Source organism: Pteronotus mesoamericanus, unplaced genomic scaffold (assembly GCF_021234165.1).
Source record: "Pteronotus mesoamericanus isolate MK-2021 breed Mesoamerican mustached bat unplaced genomic scaffold, CSHL_Meso_final contig_173, whole genome shotgun sequence".
NCBI lineage: Eukaryota > Metazoa > Chordata > Mammalia > Chiroptera > Mormoopidae > Pteronotus > Pteronotus mesoamericanus.
Genome location: NW_026555072.1, coordinates 16,062,568 through 16,083,625, shown reverse-complemented (window position 1 = coordinate 16,083,625; position 21,058 = coordinate 16,062,568). Strand labels below are relative to the sequence as shown.

Below are 21,058 nucleotides of genomic sequence, written 5' to 3'. Positions count from 1 at the left end.
TAAACCATATGAATAAATGTAATTTATAGACTCACTAAACAGTATGGCTTTCCACTGTACATATGATTTCAGTTAAATGAGGGAAAATATTTCAAATCACTTAAAATATATTTAACCTTGAAGTCTTAACTATAATGAATTTTTCCCTATCATATTTCCTAAGTACAATCAAGATAAAAAAAATATGTTGCTCAGGGTCACAGCATTTTGGAAAAAAAAAACTGTCAATGTCACCAGGCCTATTTATAGAAAACAGGAAGGAAACATAGGATAAGTTGAATGCTTAAATAAGTCAACCTGCGGTATATTTCATTTGCTCTTTTTGCTTATTTTAAGTATCCACATTATTCTTTCTAGCTTTCAGAAACAGAAAGTACTTCTATTTTCTGAGGCTGCTTTCTCATCAACTTAAGCACCCTCTGCGTGTGCCCAGGTATCATTCAAGCCAAACCTGACTTTGAAATGCAAGACAGCCAGCCCTCACAGTGGATTTTTCCCTCCTCATTTTAGTCTCTGGCCATGCTCCTGTTTCAATCTGACACTCAGGAAAGAAAATCAATGGCTTTTTAAGGCATGAGATACTATTTCTTTGCTCACTTTATGTCCTTTGAATTGCTCTTTCCTTGGGTAGTTACATTTTTGTTTTCCTAAGAGCTCCCAACCCCCTAGCAATGGTTTGGATTAGGCCTATGAGAGTGCATTTTGGGGAAAGACCAATGAGCAAACACTGAACCGAGCTTAAGAGAAGCTCAAGGTTAGGGTTCTAGGAAGCAACTCGCCTAACATAAAGTCCATTTATCTGCTCTTAGTCTCGTAGACAATGTGCAACTGTTTGAAAATGAAGAGTAAAATAATCCCAGGGAAGCATAGTAAGCCCTGAAGGTTCACTAGACAGTAACCCTCGCACATCCACAGCATCTTTTCCCCCTCAAAACACTTTCCCGTCTATGGCTTTATTTTATCCTCATCACGTGCCAGTGAGCAAACAGAACAGATACATACTGTAATGTATGTTGGGCATCATTTTATAAAGAACTATGCAAATCAGAGCTCGTACCATTATTTTGTACAGATTTTGAAAATTTCAAAAACAAGAGGTTACGTTGTCCTAGCTTGTCGTCTCATAATTTATAGGCCATTAAAAATAAGGCTTCAAAATTTTTGTGGTTTTTTTTTGTTTTTTGTTTTTTTTTGTTTTTTACTAACTAGCAAAATAAATTCATAACATTTTGATGAGGTGTCCAACCTTCTTCAGAAAGTAGTGTCAGTCCCGGGGAATCCGCATATTGCAACATTGCACCGCTGCCAGGGTCTCCGCCCTGTTTCAGGCAGCATGTGGAAAACCAGAATGTGGGAACCGGCACATATTTCATTACCTTGCTAATTCAGTGTTTTTTAAAAATACGGTCAGCAAACCACATCGGAGGCTGCATACCAATTGCTGGCCTACTGAATGAGATTTTCTGAGTACAGAGTCCAGGACGATGCGTTTTAATTGGTTTCCCAGGTGACTATTACGCAGAATGAAGTCTGGACACCACTGCACATGATGCCAAGGGAGGAGAACATGACCTATTATTAGGCTACATCTTCATAAACATATTCCTTTAAAGGAATGCATTTCAAACCAACTTTATCAAATAACGCCACTGCTTCATAACATGGTAACTGGTCATTTTCCAGCAGCAATAATCTCTGATATCAATGGGCATATACTTTAGGAAAGAGGGGTAGAGGGAGGTAGAGGAAGGTAAAGGGGGGAATAAATGGTGATGGAAGGAGGCTTGACGTGGGGTGGTGAACACCCAATACAACATACAGATAATGTACTATAGAACTGTACAGCTGAAACCTGTAATTTTTAAACTGATGTTATACCAATAAATTCAATAAATGCAAAAATAAAATAAAAGTATCAAATTTTCTAATGCCTCACATATTTATTACACAGATGCCAATGGTATTGCGAAGTAGCCATGGCCAGGTCACATATAATAAGAAGGATCATGTTCTGGTAGTAACATCATTATTAGATCAAGGAACTGCAAAAAAATATTCAGTGGAAAACAAATGGATTCTTTTTTATTTCCCAATGATTGCATGGGAAATGGCTGCGATTTATATGCCTTCGGATTTTAAATTTTAAATATGAATTTGATTTTAAAAGGAAGCTTGAACTGTGATTGAAAAGTATGTATTTTGACTGATTATGTTTCCTTAAATTGTATTTCTAGAAGCAATACTTCACCCTTCAATTCTTCATCTTTCAGCGAACATTTCCTAAGTGCTACTTATCAGATGTCAAGTCTCAAGAAAACAAATTCTCTACCCTGTCGCAAAGCAGAGGAGCTGTATGCCTAAAGCCACTGAACGTGGCCATTGCTGTAATAGAGATGTGTGTATGGTGTACTGAGCTATGACTTGTGACCAATTAGTAAAAGTCAGCTTCTACAGTGCAAAAACAATATGGCAGAATATGTTAAATATTATTATACATAGCGTCAATATTCTGAATGACTGCCCATGAGTCCACCATCTGACCGTATCAGATAAATAAGTTTCCACTTTACAAATACCCCATTTTCTATAAACTACCATAACTTTTAAAATTCTTAACATAAAAGCACATTATAACACTGCACGTGTAACTCAGATATTTTCCTAATCTTCAGCCATTATGTGTTAAGTGTAACTAAGCCACATTCATACTTTACAAGTCAAAGACCTGTGGCAGAAAATCCAATGATCACATTCTCACTTGCACAAATACAAAGAGATCATCAGGGAAATCAAAGGATCTGGTTCCCTAGCCTGCTGCTATCCCAAACTTTCCTTGGACAATTAATTTCTGTCCTCACGGTTCTAGAGGTCTGTGATTTGGTGTTAGATTGATGACACAGCCCCCCAGCATTCTGTCCTGCTGCTCCAAGCACTCAGATCCCCATTCCTGCTCAACTGGGAAGGTTTACACGCTGAGGCGGCCGTTAGTTCATTCAATTATCACTCCCTCCTCCACCCTTCCTACATTCTCCAATGTCAAAATAACCATGAGAGCCATGTTTTTCTTCAACAGACTACCTGGCAAGGACTAACCCAATGGCATGTAGGATGATGGTATTGCTCTCTTAATGCATTAGATTTCAAAAATCTCAAGGAGCATTTATTGTATTGGAGGATAATTAGTATCACTAACCTGTGCTGAACTCTTCTCAAGTTTCTGGACTAAACTATCCCAGCGCTGGGCAAAGTTGTCCAGCCATGCTTCCATCTTCTGGGTTACGGCTGTATTTTTCAGTGTTGCAAGAAGATCTTGGTTAAGTGAGCAGAGTTTGTCCATGGTTTGCTTTTTCTTTTCCAGATCTGTTTTCAAAACCTTTATTTAAGAAAAAAAAAAAAAAAAGGAAGAACAAAGAATTAGCCTAGCCTACATTTTATAAACACTACAGTTCAACTTGCTTTTGCCTGTATTTTCTCATTTGCATAGATAAGAAAAGATTGTGATCATTCCAGCAGAGGACCAAGAGCCCGTAAAAATATAAGTAGAAAATTAAAATCCCAACAAGTCAGATGTAGAATAAACACCTAGTAGAGGAAATTAAAAGCTGCCTTAAAATATGTGAAGAGCTGCCAAGTAAAATAAGTAGCTTTTTCTCAAAAGGCGAAAGAGAGGTCAACATGTAAATTACTTTTTAACATTTATGGGAAGAGTGGAAGGCATGGCTCTTAAATGTTAGCGAATTTCCTCTTAATTTCTGGTAGAATCAGAGTGAAACACCACATGCCAGGAGCACCAAAGAGAATATGGTTAATCGAGATGATGAACGTGGCTCAAAAGCCTTCCCATTCTGAAATGCTGTGATTATTTGGATAAATTTGCAATATTACTTACTTCTGCAATTTTTACATTGATTTCATTATTTGGATATAAAAGCATTGCTATTAAGTTTACTGACTTTTAAAAATTTTAGCATCAGTTTTTCAATTATTTTTCACTCTGTGTAAATTACCTTCTAAAACTAACTTTAGAGTTCATTGAGAAATAGAACTCAGTAACTGAGCATGACACAAATCCTTTGGAATGGCTGTGTGTCTTTTCAAACTACGTATGCATTTTATGAAGTAATTGTTACACCATTCTTATTTCCAAAGTTCTTTTGTGTTCCGGAGGATTACACATGCCCTTTGGTTGATGTGGAATGCATAAACAAAGTGGCATGTGTGAAATCAGCAGATCAGAGCAGCTGATTCCTTCACTTTATCCATTAAGTTCACCCTGCACTTTGGGAAATCCAATTTCCAGCCAAGTACTAGTCCCTGACATAACTTGTAAACACAGAAGAAGAGGAAAGAAAGGAGAAAATTATTTGATGGCCTCTTTGCATTCCCCGCTTGGTGGTAGCAAGTACAACGAACATAAATAAAATGAGCTGTGAGACCTGCCTTTCCAAAACAAATGCAAATTTATTTAAGAACAACTAACTGTGCATATGGCAAAGCACTGGTCATGAAACAGATGCACCAAATGCTTGTGAACTGAAGTGTCATCAACACAGAGGAATTGGTGCAACCCCCTCCCTGCAAAGGACATTTAATGTAGCTCATTTTAACATGCCAGCTGCATTTAGAGCTCCAAACTACAGAATGCTCTGGTGTCTCCTTCAATTCGTTTGTCCTTTATTCAGAATCTGCTTCACCTGGTGTACCTTATATTGCGCCCTTGCTGCATGCCATTTTAAAAGAATAACTACAAGGTTTGAAGTACATTTCTCGTTTTTCCTCAAAAATTGTTTCTATAAATGCAATAGATCAAAATATGAGTTAAGCTATGTAAGTTGAATTAATAGCAAATAAAACTCTTAATAATAGATAGGTTTTGCACATTGATCTTGTTTGCTTAATTTATATGTTAGCTTCCCTTCCATTATATTTAAGTGCATATTTGGACTAGTAGTAAACCAACAGTTTATGCTGTCTGCCTAGAAAAAGAACCCAAATTTGAATTTCAATGTAAACTCCTCCAATTCTTTATGGTGTCTCATTTTCCTTTTTTTCTTTATTAACTTTTGGCATATGTTTTTTTTTTATAAGTCATCTCAAGATCTTTTTGGAAAGAAAGCATGATAGAAATAAAGGCATACATTTAAAAACAGAAAGATGTAAATACAATATTCTTTGGCTTACTTTCTCAGAGCTTAAGGAACAATTTTAAATAGCTATATGTGTAAAGCTGAGGGGTATATCCATTATTTAAACTAAATGTGTAGAGATTTAGAAGCATTTCAGACGAGAGTCTGAGAGTTATGTTTAAAGGACAGGAAATAATTTGCACTGGAAATTTATGGGTAACCTCATGTTACCTAAACAGGTTTTCATAGATGATCTATAAAACTAATTGGATACCCAAAGAGATTTAATGGCAAATGAAACTAAGCCTCCTGTGCTAACACATTAAACCAAATAAAGAAGCATTTGGTGAGCATCACAAAAATAAAGGGAAAAGTTGCCATTAAATACAATTAGGAAAAATACACTCATGGTAAAGTTAAAATAGTATTATTATGAAATTGTGGAATTATTGAATCAATATATTTTTATCTATATCTAGTAAATTCTAGATCTGTGTTTTTGTAAATGGTGATGGCAGATTAGTTGTTTTACCACATTTGTTTTCCTCTCTTTGCTCTAGATCAACGACTCTCTCTCCCTCTCTCTTCCCCGTCTCTTTCCCTTATTTCTCTCCCTCTCTGGAGATACATATCTCTCTCTCTCTCTCTCTCTCTCTCTCTATATATATATATATATGTAGAATATATATGTAGACTATATATATGTAGAATATATATAGAGAGAGATTATCTATAGAGAGAGAGAGAGAGATTATCGAGAGAGAGAGAGAGAGAGAGAGAGAGAGAGATCGATAATCTCTAAGTTCCTAAAGGATTCTCCTACCATAACCAACAGCGGGAGAAGGCAGGAAATCCATGGTGGTACCAGATACATTGAATAAGAGTAATCAATTACCTCCTCCTATCTCTTCTTGGTTATCAATGTTTTTAAGCATGGATTTTATGTGGGCACGTTAAATAACTATAATTTAACCATTACTAATGTTTCCAGTATAAAAAAGAGTCTTTCTGCCTATCAAAACTGATCATAGGTCTTTGAGTGCCGGAGAATCAAGAGCTCTATAAAAACTCAAGAGGCAAAAAGAAGCTCCAGAAAACTTATACAAGGCAAGGGTCAGCTAGGATCTTAAAAGAAGAAATATATTTTATTTTCGTAGAGCCAGGCACCTGTACCTACCTCCAAGGCAGGCAGGAAGGTACAGTCAATAAATCAGATTGGGCCAGTAGTAGAGACAGGCAAGACACAGCTAAGCCGCTCAAGAAGACAGAATAGACTTGTTCTATTTGGTCAAGTGTTAGATGATTTGCAGTGAAAACCAGAATGTACACTTACAAATGGCCCAGGAAATGATCACCCTATTCTCATCAGAAGTATTTTTCAGAGAGTAAAGCCAAGACAATGTCTCTGACATGGCAAACCTGATTTCTGAACCTGTTTTATGTGTGGTTACTTATCTGTATGTGAGAAGTACTCCAAATTTATTCATATAACCTGTTCTACTTAGTTAGATTGATCCACTGCGGGGAGTGGGGGGGTGGTTTTCAGTTTGAGGGAACATCAGAATCCCCTGGAAGGCTTGTTAAAATGCAGATCGCTGAGCCCTACTTCCAGAGTTTCTGACTCAATGGGTCTGGGCTGGAGCCTAAGAATCTGCATTTCTGACAGGTTCCCAGGTGATGCTGATGCCGCTAGTCTGGGAACCACACTTTGAGAACCACTGACTCTATCTGGATGAATCCATTGACGGTGAGACCAGGAACTAAGATCAAAGTAGCAAGTCCTGGTAAAACAGCACCATCGATGGGGACTTGCTGAGCTCCCGTAAGCGTTCTGTCTGTGCCATTTGATCCCGCAGCCACCTGAGAGTGTCTCAATTCCACGGGACTCCTGTAGCGCCTGCGCATCACAGTGCCTTGGATGGCCAAGCTTCCCAGAGCTGACTTTCCCTGGCAACCACCCCCAGTCCTTCCCAGCATCCTGCACACTTCCGCAGGGACAGGTCTCTTGTAGATTTGGGCCTTCCCACGATAGCCTACGTTTTCCTATAAGTCCTAGAATTCCCCTCATAAAGGTCACAGTTTCTTCTCTCCTTTTCCTTCTAGCCTGTACAACAAATAAAGCTTCAGTTTTACCCATAGAAAGTAATAGGCCTACACAATTTGGATAAGACGACAGACCAATAGGAAATGAATACATGGCTCCTCATTTCCCACCTCAAATAAAAAGTAGGAGAAAAATCCCATGGGTTATTAGTGATAGTATTTCCAAACAAATTACCCTGATTTTAAATAAAAGAGAGTTTTAGCACACGGCATCTCTACCCAGCCAGGTATGTAGTAGGAAGTGGTGACAGATGGTACCTGTTTTGGGTCTCAGATTGTGACATATTTTAATGAACATTAAATTCTTATTCACTGCCTGAGTCAGCAGGGGAATTTTACCTCAAATTCTAGACCAGCTGTCAGGTTTTGTTAATTGGCTTAAACTATTAAACGGTAAGACTTATCCATAACATATTTCCACTTTGTTCACAAGTAAGGTGATATAATTTGAATTTTAATCATATTGGAAAATTATTGAGACTTTGCTAAGAGAGTATTTTCATGGCCCTGAGGCTAATAAAGTCATTTACACATGAAAATGTCAACATAGTAGAGTGATTGTTCAAAACAACGGTTCTCGATTACAGTTCGTTGTTGTCAAGGAATCAAATAATACGAGCAGTTTTAAAATAGCTTAGAAAGCATGGCCCTGAGTCTCGACATCATGGTGCTCATTTTAACTTGGCTACTAATGTTCTATGACACCTTACATCCATGCCATGCAATTTTTCCTAGGCCTCGATTTCCTCTTCTGAAATAATCTTCTCTCTCTCCTCCTCTTCACGTCCAATGACACTTTAGATTAGTTCTTCTAATTGGTCTCCTTACTACCAAAAGACTCACTGCCAAAGAATATTCCAAAAAGGCAAATATGATTGCTATCAAACTTTCAATGGCTCCTTATCAGCTGTAGAACAAAACTACAAATATATCACTGATATTTTTGCATTCTGTTTATATACATATATATAAACTTTTTGGAAACCTCTCTTTAGTTGTATCATCAACTCAAGAAAGCATACACGCTTTGAGGAGTGATTTCCTATCAATAACAAGCTAGCTTGTGCCCTGGCTGGTGTGGCTCAGTGGATTGAGCGCCAGCCTGCGAACCAAAGGGTCGCCAGTTCAATTCCCAGACAGGGCACGTGCCTGGGTTGTAGGCCAGGTCCCCAGTAGGGAATGATTGAGAGGCAATCACACATTGATGTTTCTATCTCTTTCTTTCTCCCTCCCTCCCCCTCTCTAAATAAATAAATAAATAAAATCTTAAAAAAAAAGAAAAACAACAACAAGCTAGCTTGTAACAACCAGCAATACGTAATTGAATCTATTTTAAATTAAAAACCTAAAGATGAGTAACTATGGAACAAAAAAAATGTATGACACAAGTAAATATTTAACAAATTTAACAGGGGGAATTTATTTAAGAATAGCTTTTTAAGAAAATGATTTACTTTTTCAAAGTATAACATATAATGTCAATAGAGGGATAAACAGAATCCCTTAGGTAAAATTATGAAACATTATTTAAAATAGACCCTTGTTTTGTATAAGAGTTGATATCAAGTTGGCACTTAATACAACTGATCCATCAAAAATAAAAAAGAAATTCAGATTATATGATATTTTACTTAAAAAATAAAGCTTAATATTAGATTGGTCTTTCTTTTCCTAGAAAACAGAAAGGTTCACAATGAAAGAGAAGTTTCACAGATTTTTTTTTCCATACTGTTAGGGTTCAGCTCAAACTGCGATGTCTCAGTGAAGCCTTCCCCGGTGATCTTTGTACTGTCAAAGTTCCCTTATTTCTCAAAACATAGGCACTTATCATCAATGACACTTGTTTGTTTTAAAGTTTCTTTCCTGCTTCCCAAACCGGGGTAAGAGCCTGTTACACATGAGGATAATTACCTCATAATTCTCAGAGAATCTATTTACGTCTATGTATTACTTTAGAACTACATACACTGTTTAGAACTTTATGGAATATTCACATCTACTTCTTCGTGCTATTTTTGTAAATTTTAATGGAAGTCTTATCTCAGGTATGCTATAGTTTTTCAAGAGTACAATTTTGTTTGAGAAAATAAGGACAAAAATCTACCTGTATCTTATGGAACGTGTGTTTGCATCCCTCCAGAATTCTTACGCTGAAGGCCTAACCCCCGATATGACAACATGAGGAGGCAGGCTTTGGGGAGGTAATCAGGCTTAGTTGAGGTCCTGAGACAGGATTAGTGCCCTTACAACAAAAGGAAGAGAAACCACAATATCCACCTCGCGAGAATACAGCAAAAACGTGCCAAGAGGCCAGCACATTGATCTTGGATTTCCCAGGCTCCAGAGCTGTGAAAACTAAATGTTTATTGTTTAAGCCACACAGTCCATGATATTTTGTTATAGCAGCCCGAACTAAGACACTTTAGGTTTCCATATTTTAATTAAGAAAAGTAACAATATGATAGAGTTAAATACACTGATTTGAACAAGAACAATGAACATCTGGTTTAAGATCGAAAGAATAGAGTGACGAAATAATGGTGTTAGTATAAACTATTGGGTTTAAAAGAAAATAATTGAAAGCTAAAAAAATACATACGGCCAGCTTTTGAAGGCTTGATAACATTTCACTTTGATCCTTAAAGCCACTTGTATGAATCTTGCTCACTGCATCTTCTTTTTCTGAAAGCCATGTACTAAAAAGGCACTGAAAGAAATCAAATAATCCCCCCAAAGAAAATAATTATTACAGTAGATCGCCATATTCTGTCATTTATTCATTTAATATCTCCCCATGTCATTCCCTGATACAATTTCCCCCACATGACTCGCCTGTTCTTCAGTAAAACGTTGCCATTTTAGAAGGATGTCCTGTAGAAGAACCCAGCGATCTTCTGTCCACCGACAGATGTTTGCCCACCGATCTCCCAGGACCTGAAAATGAGACAACCCACCACAACATCAACAAACAATTAATTGTTAACTGAAGTCCATTCAAAATGGCGGAAGAAACTTAAGAAAGTATCAAATTTGGAGTCTCCTATGTATTCTAGGAGTTGTAAAGAACCTCCTTCCTGCTTCTGCTTAGAACTGACACGCACAGCCCCTTTAACTCGCCTTAGGTTATTTCCCTCACTCTTTCACCTTACATTGAAAAGCTAAGATATGTATGAGAAGTCTGAAGCAGTTATCACACTGCTATTTAAAATGTCTCCACAGTAAATGTAAGATAGCAAAGACATAAAGATAGAATTTAAGATGATTTTGAATCCATAATATACAAAATGTGTATCTTTCTTAGGTCAGAAAATACACCCCAGACAATAAAAGTCTATTAAATAGGACAAACTAAACTTGCCGTTATTTGAAGCGACCCTGTATAATTAGTGTTGTTTAGAGTCTGATTGTAGAAGAAAATCATTAGTGACAAATTATATTCACATGTGGATTTTTATCAATTATCTGGATTATTATTACAAAGTACTTAAAATGATTATATCTCTAAACTATTCTAGTGAGAAAATTGTAATTTCCCCTGAGTAATAGCTGCCATCTCTTTAACACGTCACATGCTATTTTAATAACATAAACAAAGTACCAATGGTTTTTAGAGAAAGAAATATATATGTTGTAATGTTTTCTGTACAAAGGAAATGATTTATGACAAAAATGTATTATTTATTTCAACTCCATTATGGTGCACTTCAGATCCTAAGATACCAACTCTTTTTGACTTTCTCATAAAGACTTATTTTCCCATACATATTGGATCTTTAAAACTAGATTGATGGTAACTAGATGCAACATGGTGATCATTTTGTAGTGTATACAAAGATAAATTATTATGTTGTACACCAGAAACTAATATATACCAATTCCACTTTAATAAAAATAATAAAATTAAGTGACTTTATACAACCAATAAACAACCCGAAGTATCTTAAAATATGGGCATGATTTATTTTGTATAGAATTATAGCTAAAAGAAAAACGTTTGTAACTTATATTTTTTACAGATATATTTGGCATCTAAGATAAGCCTCATCATAACTTCTACCTTACTTCGATGCTATGCGTTTGGATGGATCCACTTACATGATAATAATGTATGATTCAAATAATACAAATGTAATTAGCATCATGACAAAATCCAGCTATTCCTAGGTGGCTTGGAGACTCACCTAATTTTTCAAAAATTTGTTTAATTTACTATGTTTTCTAAAAGGGCATCCCGTCCATGAGTAAGGTGTAGGTAACGGACATTTTACTACAGTATTAAAGTGACCATGCCCTCATATACAGCTCAGTCACAGCAAGTTTTCAGCTTTTCTTCAGAAATGTCAAAAGCATATTGTTTTCAGCATAATGTAACTGCTTTTCATGTTTTTTATCATTTCACTCTCTACTCTACTCCTCTTCCATTACATTAGTTCATGGAAGAAGCCACAACACTGAAACAGTGATGCAAGACATCCACAGGAAACACGCTATCATAAATCAATGAATTCTACAATAGCAGTCATTTAATTATTGCAAGCAGGTAGGTGGGATTTGTTTCTAAAAGATATTAGAAGTCATTTCAGTGAACTTCCTAGTAGTCATGTCAGTTTGCATCAGGTATAATGGCATGAAATATATCTATTAACGGATTAGTTGTGAAAAGAATTTAGTTTCAAATAGAAAAAAAATCTTACCCCTTAGCCATAAAGTACACCATCTGCCTGATTTGGTGATAAAATACAGAAGAGCAAATTGTAGGATGTCTTTGCAACCCTTCAACCTCAGTGGAGTTGGGAGTCAAAGGGGAAAGGGATAAACTCAAACTGTAGCATCATCTACATAGATGAAAGAAAATGAACTGACACTTCTAAATAGATACAGCATCTGCTCACCAGTACAAGGCACACAAATGCAGTGCCTACTGAAGTAGCATCTGAGGTTTTTAATCTCACAGGTGGATATTTACAATTTGTTTGTGGAGAACATCCTATAAAACAAATCCCAAAACAATGAACAGATACTAAATTGCTTAAGATCGTTAAATTTATAGATATTCCAAAATATATTAATACACCTCACACTAACTTTTTTTCCACAATAGAGGTGAGATCCACAAAACTAATAGATATTCTTTTAGGTACATAGTCAACATAGTTAAAACAACTATTTTAAGAATGTTATTAAATGTCCTTTGTATTCACAAAATTATAATGGGTAATTTTGATAATTCATTGAGTGGGTTTATAATTTAGCCAATATTTAATTTAACTTATAGTTAATTGTAGTCTCCAATTCATTTATTCATCAACCATGAATTTATTTTAACAGGAAATATTAACCGAACACATACAACATTCCCCCAAATTAACAGAATTGAGATGTTATAGACTGAACTGTGTTTCCCTAAAATTCATATGTTCAAGCCCTGTCCCCTTTTAATCCAGAATGTGACTGTATTAGGAGACAAGGCCTTTAAAAATAGGGCCTTTAAGTTAAAATGAAGCTGTTAGAGTAGAATCTAATCCAGTATGACAGGCATCTTTATAAGAAGAAATATGGACACAAAGAAAGACCCCAGGGATGTGTACACACAAATGTGAGGACACAGTAAGAAGGCGGCCATGTGCAAGACAAGGAGAGAGGCCTCAGAAGAAACCGAACCTGCCAACACCTTGACTTTTGACATCCAGCCTCCAGAACTGTGAAACAATAAATTCTGTTGTTTAAGCCACCCAGTCTTTGGTATTTTGTTATGGTATTTTGTATGACTCACAGAAAGGACATATTTAAGAGAGGCTGATACCATGGCATTATGAATGTCTTACATAACTAAAAATTGTTTCAAGAAACGATATACTGACAGTAGAGAAATTTTCAAGTAGCAGATTAAAATTAATTAAAATTGTTCAAACAGAGTAGATTTTAAATCATTAATTGTGATTTAATTGGGATTCAACTTCCCAAATACAAATATAATATCACTTTACAATTTTGTTTTATGTGGGGAAGATAAAAGTGTCTAAAGCCAAACAATTTGGAATCAAGTCTTAGGTTGGGCAATTGCTTAAATTTCTAATGCGCGTATGTCTTTTCAAATTACAAAAACATTTTAAATACATAATTTTCTTATAATAATTCTGGTAATTTCTGAAGGACAGGTATTATTATTTTCCATACACACCCCAATGAAATCAGGTGACTTTTTCACGAAATTTGTGGCTAAATTATTTATTCTTTCTCAAAGAAAATAAACATGCTAACCCCTTCAAGAATGGCTACCAATATTAAGCAAGGTTATGTATTGGAAAGGAATTTTAATTTCAAGCAAGTTATGTAAGTATTGGCGGTTATTTACAGTTTGCTTAATTACAGTATTTATGTCAAAGCTTCCAAGAACCACGAAGGGTCATGTAATTTACTCACTGTAGAAAGGTACTTATTAAATCTTTACAAATAGATGTTAAAATTGCAAGCATATTCTTCTTTAAAGATTTCCAACACAAGAGAGCATACCTATCTTTTAGAAACACATTCCACTGCTTAAGCCTATCTTACTCTCAGAAAACTCTCAATGAACTGAATCTAAGTCACTTCTGTTATTTTGTGGGCATGGTGCTTTTTACTAATGTCAGTAAAATTAGATAAGCAAATCAGAAATTGCTTGCTTGTAAACTGTCCGTGTCTGCCCACATGTAGATTTTTTTGTAATGTCATAAGCACAACTATAAATAGGTATACATGGTGCTTGAACTCAATAGATTTATTTGTTTATTGCTTAGAAATATTGGCCCTAATTTGAATTACAGAAGATGGAGCTAAGCAATTGGAACATCAATCACTCTGCTCTTCAATCGCTCAAAGATGCTGGTTCTTATCATTGCCTGGAGGGATGTAACCAAATTGTTACATAAGTATAAGGAATTGAATTGAACGGGATTGAGTGGAGGCTAAATAACTTTTTTTAAAGCATCACTACATTAGGATTAGAAACCTCTTCCCCAGAGAAAAACATTAGTGTTTCCCTGAGTTTCCATTTAAGTAAGAATCCCTTAAGTGTTTAAAAATAATGCATATTTTTAAAGCTAGGAAACACAACACGCACAAATAAAAATGAATTATAGTATCTCACGAAGTGATAAGAAGAAATTAATTTTTATTTATGTCCTAATTTTGTTTCAGCAGTAGAAGAAGCTAAAGGTCAGCTCACTCACTCTAACACATTTTCACGGGCTAAATCACAACTCCATTATCATCTATGCTCAGATTTGCAATGGGGAGGATTTTTCTCTCCCATTTAATTCACATCTCATATTGTTTGTTATACAAGCCAAGGACATTTCTCATCTGAGTTCCTTTGTTTGGTTGAGTTTGTTTTTCAAAGCAAATGCAAAAAATGGCTATCAAAAGAACATTTGGATAAAGGCAATGAGGAAAATTTGACAAGCCTGGGAGGTAAAACTTAAGTACCTTGACCCCTGAATTTATTGAAACCAGTGATAGACCGTGATAGCTAAACTGTGCCCAACAAGAATGGCATTAAGAGAGAAAGTGTTCCCAGGAGTACGTCCACTAAGGAAGAAGCAATTATGTGCCATGGACCACACAATGCAGCAGCAAGTGGGATTTATAAGCGAGGGAGGCAACAAGCAATCCATCTCATTTTACTGCATATTGCAGTTTAAGACCCTGGAATATGCTTCCTAGCTAAATGAATTTTATGTGTAATGAGGCTTCTGAAAAATAACTTATTTCTTGAGTTTTCTTTCTTTATAAACAACTATACAGTTAAAAAAGGATAAGCGACTTAATCTTACTAATGGTGAAATAGAAATAACATCAAATAACTCATTGGAAGAAGTAAGATCATGTCCATTATGAGGCCAGGAACAGGGAAGAGTCCTAGTGACTAACGGTTAGCCAAGGCCTTGATTATCTTTGCAATTTTGCATGTTTTCACAAACTGTTAACTGAAGTGCAATACAACAAAATGGCTTGCCTTGTAGCTTCACTGTCTACTACATGGTCCGGGGTAGGAAAACATGTTCTAAATGTATTCGCACACGCTTACTGGAGGTTTCTCTGAAAAGGTTGTTCTTAGTGCTGTTTAAATGATCCTATAATAAGTCCTGAATGAACTCAAGGACCTCACGACTGTCAATTTAAAGGCGCGGTTTACAGAGGAGGAAACTGGCATTCAGATGAGTTGAGCAGCTTGTCTACGACCACGGAGGTCACAGGACCAAGTATCTAGGATTTGCCCTCAGAGCCATCTGGCTACAAGCCCTATATGCTTTCTTTCCTGATACCATTCACTTAGTAGAGCACACAAGTTAAACACACACACACACACACACACACACACACACACACACATATGCCTTGTAATTTCTTCTGTAAAACCTACAGTGAGATGTACAGGAGCTGAATCCTTTTTTGAGTCTTTTCCAATTAAATATACCAAAAGTTTGACTAGATTTAACAAAGTAGTTTTATCCAACTCACCTGACAAGGATTTGAAGCCTACTGTTATAATTTGATCTAAAAAACATTTTTGACATTAGAATTCTCTCTTTGTTTAAAATATTAAACACTAATCAGAAAATACACTTCCAGATCAAGAACATGTGCTCTTTGCAAGGGCTTATCTTTCAAGGGTAAACATGCCTGTCTGATTTGCTAATGAAATTCTCCTTTGGTGATTATGCTAAAAATATATTGAGATTTCTAACTTGAAGAAGCATGTTCTTCGGTGCTCTCACAATCAGTTCCATATGTTTTTATTTGTATGAGTTCATAAAGTGCTAATCAATGAGTCTAGAAAGTTTGTGTTGTTGCTGTTCTTATTTGCGGGCTATTATTTAATGTTCTGTGGCAGCTTAATAAATTTTGTCCCCGCCAGCTCCCACTGATCTTTTCAGTCAGGGTAAGAGAAAATAAAGAGCAAGCATCCTAAGGAGCATTCCAGAATGACAGCTTTCTTCCCACCATCCATCACATTCCCAGGCACTGTTTGGTAGCTTGAGATTTTACTGTCCTTTCTCGTTTTATGCCTTCCACCTCTTGACTTCTCGAGGGGGACTTCTCACCCTGTGCTTCGTATGTCTTGTTGAGTAATACATACATTTCACATAGTCTATAAATGTCTCAAAGCTGAAAACCACTCTCCCAAGTATCGTCTTAGAACCTTTTTCTTCTTTCTTCTTCATTAAATAACTGCCTACCAGTGTTTCTGGTAACAGCAGAGCTATTTATGGTGAATTTAAAGGCCTACAGGAGGTGAGAGGCACATGGAAAATCCTGTCCCCTGTACATCAAGGTCTAGATCTTTAATACTTATAGTGGGCATTGCCACAGAGCTGAATCTATGAATAGGCTCACCTGCTACACATCACTAAGCTTAAAGTGCAGATTGCCTGAATCCGTGCCTCAGATCTATTGTTGTGCAACTTGGTAATATCTGTCAGGAAACTCTCAAATCCTGCTATTATTCAGTTTTCCCATTAGTGAAATGGAGATAACAGTACGTGGCCTAGTATCCTCCAAGCTAGGTCACTGCTGGGTCAGACAGAGGCCATCAAATGTGAAAGCGCTCTGAAAACTGATGAATTATGGAGAAGCTTGTGATTGGTAAGGATTTAGAGATTAAGTGATGGAAAATCAGCTTGTTTCCAGATGTGATAAATGCAGAGCGCAATAGAATTTTAATACAGAACACAGTAAAACATTTCGGCACAACGCTAAAATTACTAGGTATTTATATGTTACCTATAGTTTCTTAAGACTCATGTCTCGTACAGGAGTTGAAAACCTTTGACTTCTACACTGTTAAACCAGGAAAATGCTCCAATATGTATCTTATCTGTAATCAAGTGAATGGAAGACAGATACCCCTCTATGCTTCATTCTAACTGTTGGTATTGGAATATTCCAGCTATGGTAAGTCACCAATTCTAATGTGTACACATAATAACATGCACAAAATAATCTGGGAGTAAGAGGATGGGAAGTGATGTGGCCTATAGCTAAATGATCAATGGAGAGCTATGTGATTTCTACTGAGGTTAATGTGCAAGAGAACAGGCCAAGGATCACTCGATCTTGAGCTTTTCCCAAGGAGGCTAGAAATTCATCGTTTTTCATACCATAGTTCCTTAATTTCAAACAGTGATTGAAATATTATTAAATACCATGTGGACTACATAGAACTTTATATGCTTATTATTTGTAATTTTAGATGTAATAGACAAATTCCTAGAAAGACACAAACTAGTCAGACAGAGCAAAAAAGGAAACTGGAAATAAAATTAAGAAATGAAAATCCAAAATAGAAATTCTTAAGTCTATTAAACACAGTAAAGCTTTTAATTAAAAATTCCCTGTATAGAGAATTCCAGGCACGAAGGGCAAGTTCCCAAAGTCTGCCCGATCGGATGCTTCAACCTAGCAACCATATTACAAGAAAGAAAAACTATGGGTCAAGCTTTCATGGACACAATGGGAAAACTCTGTATCAAATGTTAGCAAATGTTAGCAGAGAAATCTAGTAACAAATAAAGCGAATTATACATGTCATCTGCATTTGGTTTATCTCAGGAATGCAAGGCTATTTTAATATTAGGAAATGAAGCAATGCGGTTTTACATATTAACAGAATAAAGGAGAAAACTAATAGGATCATTTCAAGTGATTCTGACAAATAGGTTTAATATAATTCAGCACTCAGTAAGAGAAAAACCTCTTAGAACACTAGGAATAAAAGGCACCTACAACAAACCTGCAGGAAACATCACACTTTATGGCGATTTATTAAAAGCCTCACCTCTGAGACCTAAAATGTGAAATATCAACAATAATCTCATTTCCTTGAGTATACAGCATAATAAGGCAAGAAAAATTAATAAAATGAATAATAATTGGAAAGGGAGAAGTAAAACTGTAATGACTCACAAGCAACCTGTATACGTACACCTGAGTGATGCTTATAGAGAAACTATTCAAATTCCTAAGTAAATTTAGCATTGATACAAAGCCAAGAAACAACAATCGAGTTGTACTTCTCCATATCAGCAACAGGCAAATGGAAAATGAAATTTTATAAGACACCATTTTCAACAATAGCAACAATATCAAAAACCTAGGAAGAGAAGATGAATACAAGTGGCGTCGGAAAAATGGTGGCATGAGAGATCGCCTTGGTCTCTCCCTTTGAAGTGTCAACAATTCGAACAGCTGGAATTCAATGAAGAATTCCCTGCTCAACGCATAAACACGTCTGAGAGATCCGCACATTGAAGCATCTGAAGGTGGGCAAGTGGGAGCAAACCGGGGAAGCAAGAAAGGAGGGGAGTTCAAAGGAGCCCCGGATGGACGTCGCTCTGCGGCACAGGCCTCACTGGGGCTCAGCCAGGAGAGAGGAGAAATCAGGCGTGGCTGGCACTCCCTTCAGGGGAAGGAGCAAAGAGATATAATGAGCCTTCCTGCAGGAGTGGGCGGTAGGAGCTGCGGCTGAGCCCAGTGACCTGGGCAGGGACGATGCACAGAAGTGCAGCAGCCGTGGGTGTCTGGCAATCAGCATTCCAGAGAGGAAAACACAGCCGCAGAGCCTCGCCACCTCCCCTTACCCTCCCAGAGCTTGCCTCCACTCACCCTTCATGTCGGGTTGCAGAGCACATTATCTGCCAACCCAAGGGCTGGTATATAGAAACACTTTCTCCCTAAGCAAAGGGCACATTCTGTGACTAATCCCAGGGCCAGGTGGATGCCCAGAGAGGATGCTGTCAAGGTCTGCCAGTCACCATTGCTGGGAGGGAAAATTAAACAGCATACTATTACCTCACTAGCTGGTAAGGCAATGCAAATCAAAGCTACAATCAGATACCACCTCACACCTGTTAGAATGGCTGTTCCCAACAAGACAAGTAATAACAACGTTGGAGGGGCTGTGGAGAAAAAGGAACCCTCATTCACTGCTGGCAGGAACACAGACTGCTACAGCCACTATAGAAAACAGTGTGGGGGGGGGGGTCCTCAAGAAATTAAGAATAGAGTTACCATTAGACCCAGCAATCCCTCTTTTGGGTATCTACCTGAAAAATTTGAAAACATTTATTCAAAAAATTATACACACTTCTATGCTCATTGAAGCAGTACTCATGTAACAGGTCACAGCCAGTCCCCCGCCCCCCCCCACCACGACAAAGGGTATTTGTAACGAGGTCCAGAGATTGGAGTGTCCAAGAAAAATATATTCTCCCCACCCCAGGGCAGGCCGCCATGGGGGATGGGAGCCTTGAGCAGGGCCATTGAGAGTCATTTTGCATGTCAATAACAGGATAGCTTCGTTCCTCATTTGCAAAAAGGGTTATTTTGCCTATCACGAAAGCTAATCAGGAAGGTTAAAAAAGACTGAATACAGAATGTAACTGGGGAAAAAAAAAAGAGGAGAGACAGGGGCCTGCAGGAGAGACAAAAGAGACACACACTCTGGAGAACAGTGTCAAGACCACGCGGGAAGAGGGGAGAAAGGACTTTTGCTAGTGGGCGATGAGAAGGGGCCACATGGTTATGGATTAAGAGCTGGAGATCGCGGCGACGCAGTGGATGGTGCTGAGACCCGCGAGAGGCCTGCCTAGCCGAGCCCCGGACTTCTGTTCTTTTTCTTCTGAAGGGCGGTACCCGACAGGCCTGACTGGCCTGACTGGGCAAAGCGGGGTGGGGGGGGGGGGGGGCGGAAGGCAGGACGGTGTGTGTGCTGGTGGTTGTTTTAAAGGGATTTTGAAGTTTAAGGGTGACATTTAGCCATTAATCAAACCTGTAAAACTTTTGAATAAATAGTTCCTTTCCTTTTCACCTAACTCTGTCACTCAGAGCCATAATTCCAAGGGTGACGGGCAGAGGACCTACAACCGAGGGACCACGGGGAAGGGAGGTGTTGTTTCGGTAATAGCATCTGGGCTCCCCCCCCCCTCCACGGGTCTATTTGTTCGGGAACACTCACAGTGGCTAAGACATGGAAACAAGCCAAGTGTCCTTCAATGATTGGATAAAGAAGATGTGGTCCATATATGCAATGGAATCCTACTCAGCCATAAAACAAGATGAAATACTGCCATTTGTGACAACATGGATGGACCTTGAGAAAGAATATCATGCTAATTAAAGTAAGTCAGTCGGGAAATGCTAAGAACTGTATGATTCCACTCAGATGTGGGATATAAAACTGAAACTCATGGACACAGACAACAGTATGGTGGTTACCAGAGGGAAGGGGGTGGAGGTGATAAAGGGTAAAGAAAGGGGGCCAAATATATGAAATATATGGTGACAGAAGATAATTTGACTTGGGGTGGTGGGCACACAATGCGAGATATATATAGATAGATAGATATAAATATATAGATATATATAATGTGTCACAGAAATGTACACTTGAAACGTATATAATCTTATCAACCAATGTCACCCTAACAAATGTAATTTTTCAAAAACCTAGGAGTAAATCTCATAAAAAGTCTAAGACCTACTCCCTATGTTGAAAGCCACAGAACAGTACTGAGAGAAAATAAAGACCTAAATAAATGGAAGGCTATTCCATAATGAACTGAAACACTTTATATTATAAAAATATTCACCACGAATGGGCCTATATATGCAATGAAATCCACTGAAGACCACAGCATTTGGGAAGGGGTGGCAATCTGATTCTACAATTTATACAAAAATGCAAAGGAACAAAATAGCCAAGAAAATATTTAAAAAGGAGAATATTAATAAGAAAGGCTTACCCTGGCAAGATGGATTTAGTGTTCCCCTCAGCTTGACTAAACCTT

The 21,058-nt window shown here is 37.4% G+C and overlaps 1 protein-coding gene across 2 annotated transcripts in view; it reads right to left on the bottom strand.

Moving 5' to 3' along the window:
- Positions 1 to 21,058, bottom strand: part of DMD (dystrophin) — a 1,878,371-nt gene that overhangs the window by 1,293,096 nt on the left and 564,217 nt on the right. For both annotated transcript variants that reach the window (XM_054566574.1, XM_054566573.1), the window contains exons 14-16: positions 10,062 to 10,163; positions 9,829 to 9,936; positions 3,194 to 3,373 (exon numbers count right to left, since the gene is read on the bottom strand). In XM_054566574.1, the coding sequence (XP_054422549.1) occupies positions 3,194 to 3,373; positions 9,829 to 9,936; positions 10,062 to 10,163 (390 nt within the window). The remainder of the gene's footprint in view (positions 1 to 3,193; positions 3,374 to 9,828; positions 9,937 to 10,061; positions 10,164 to 21,058) is intronic.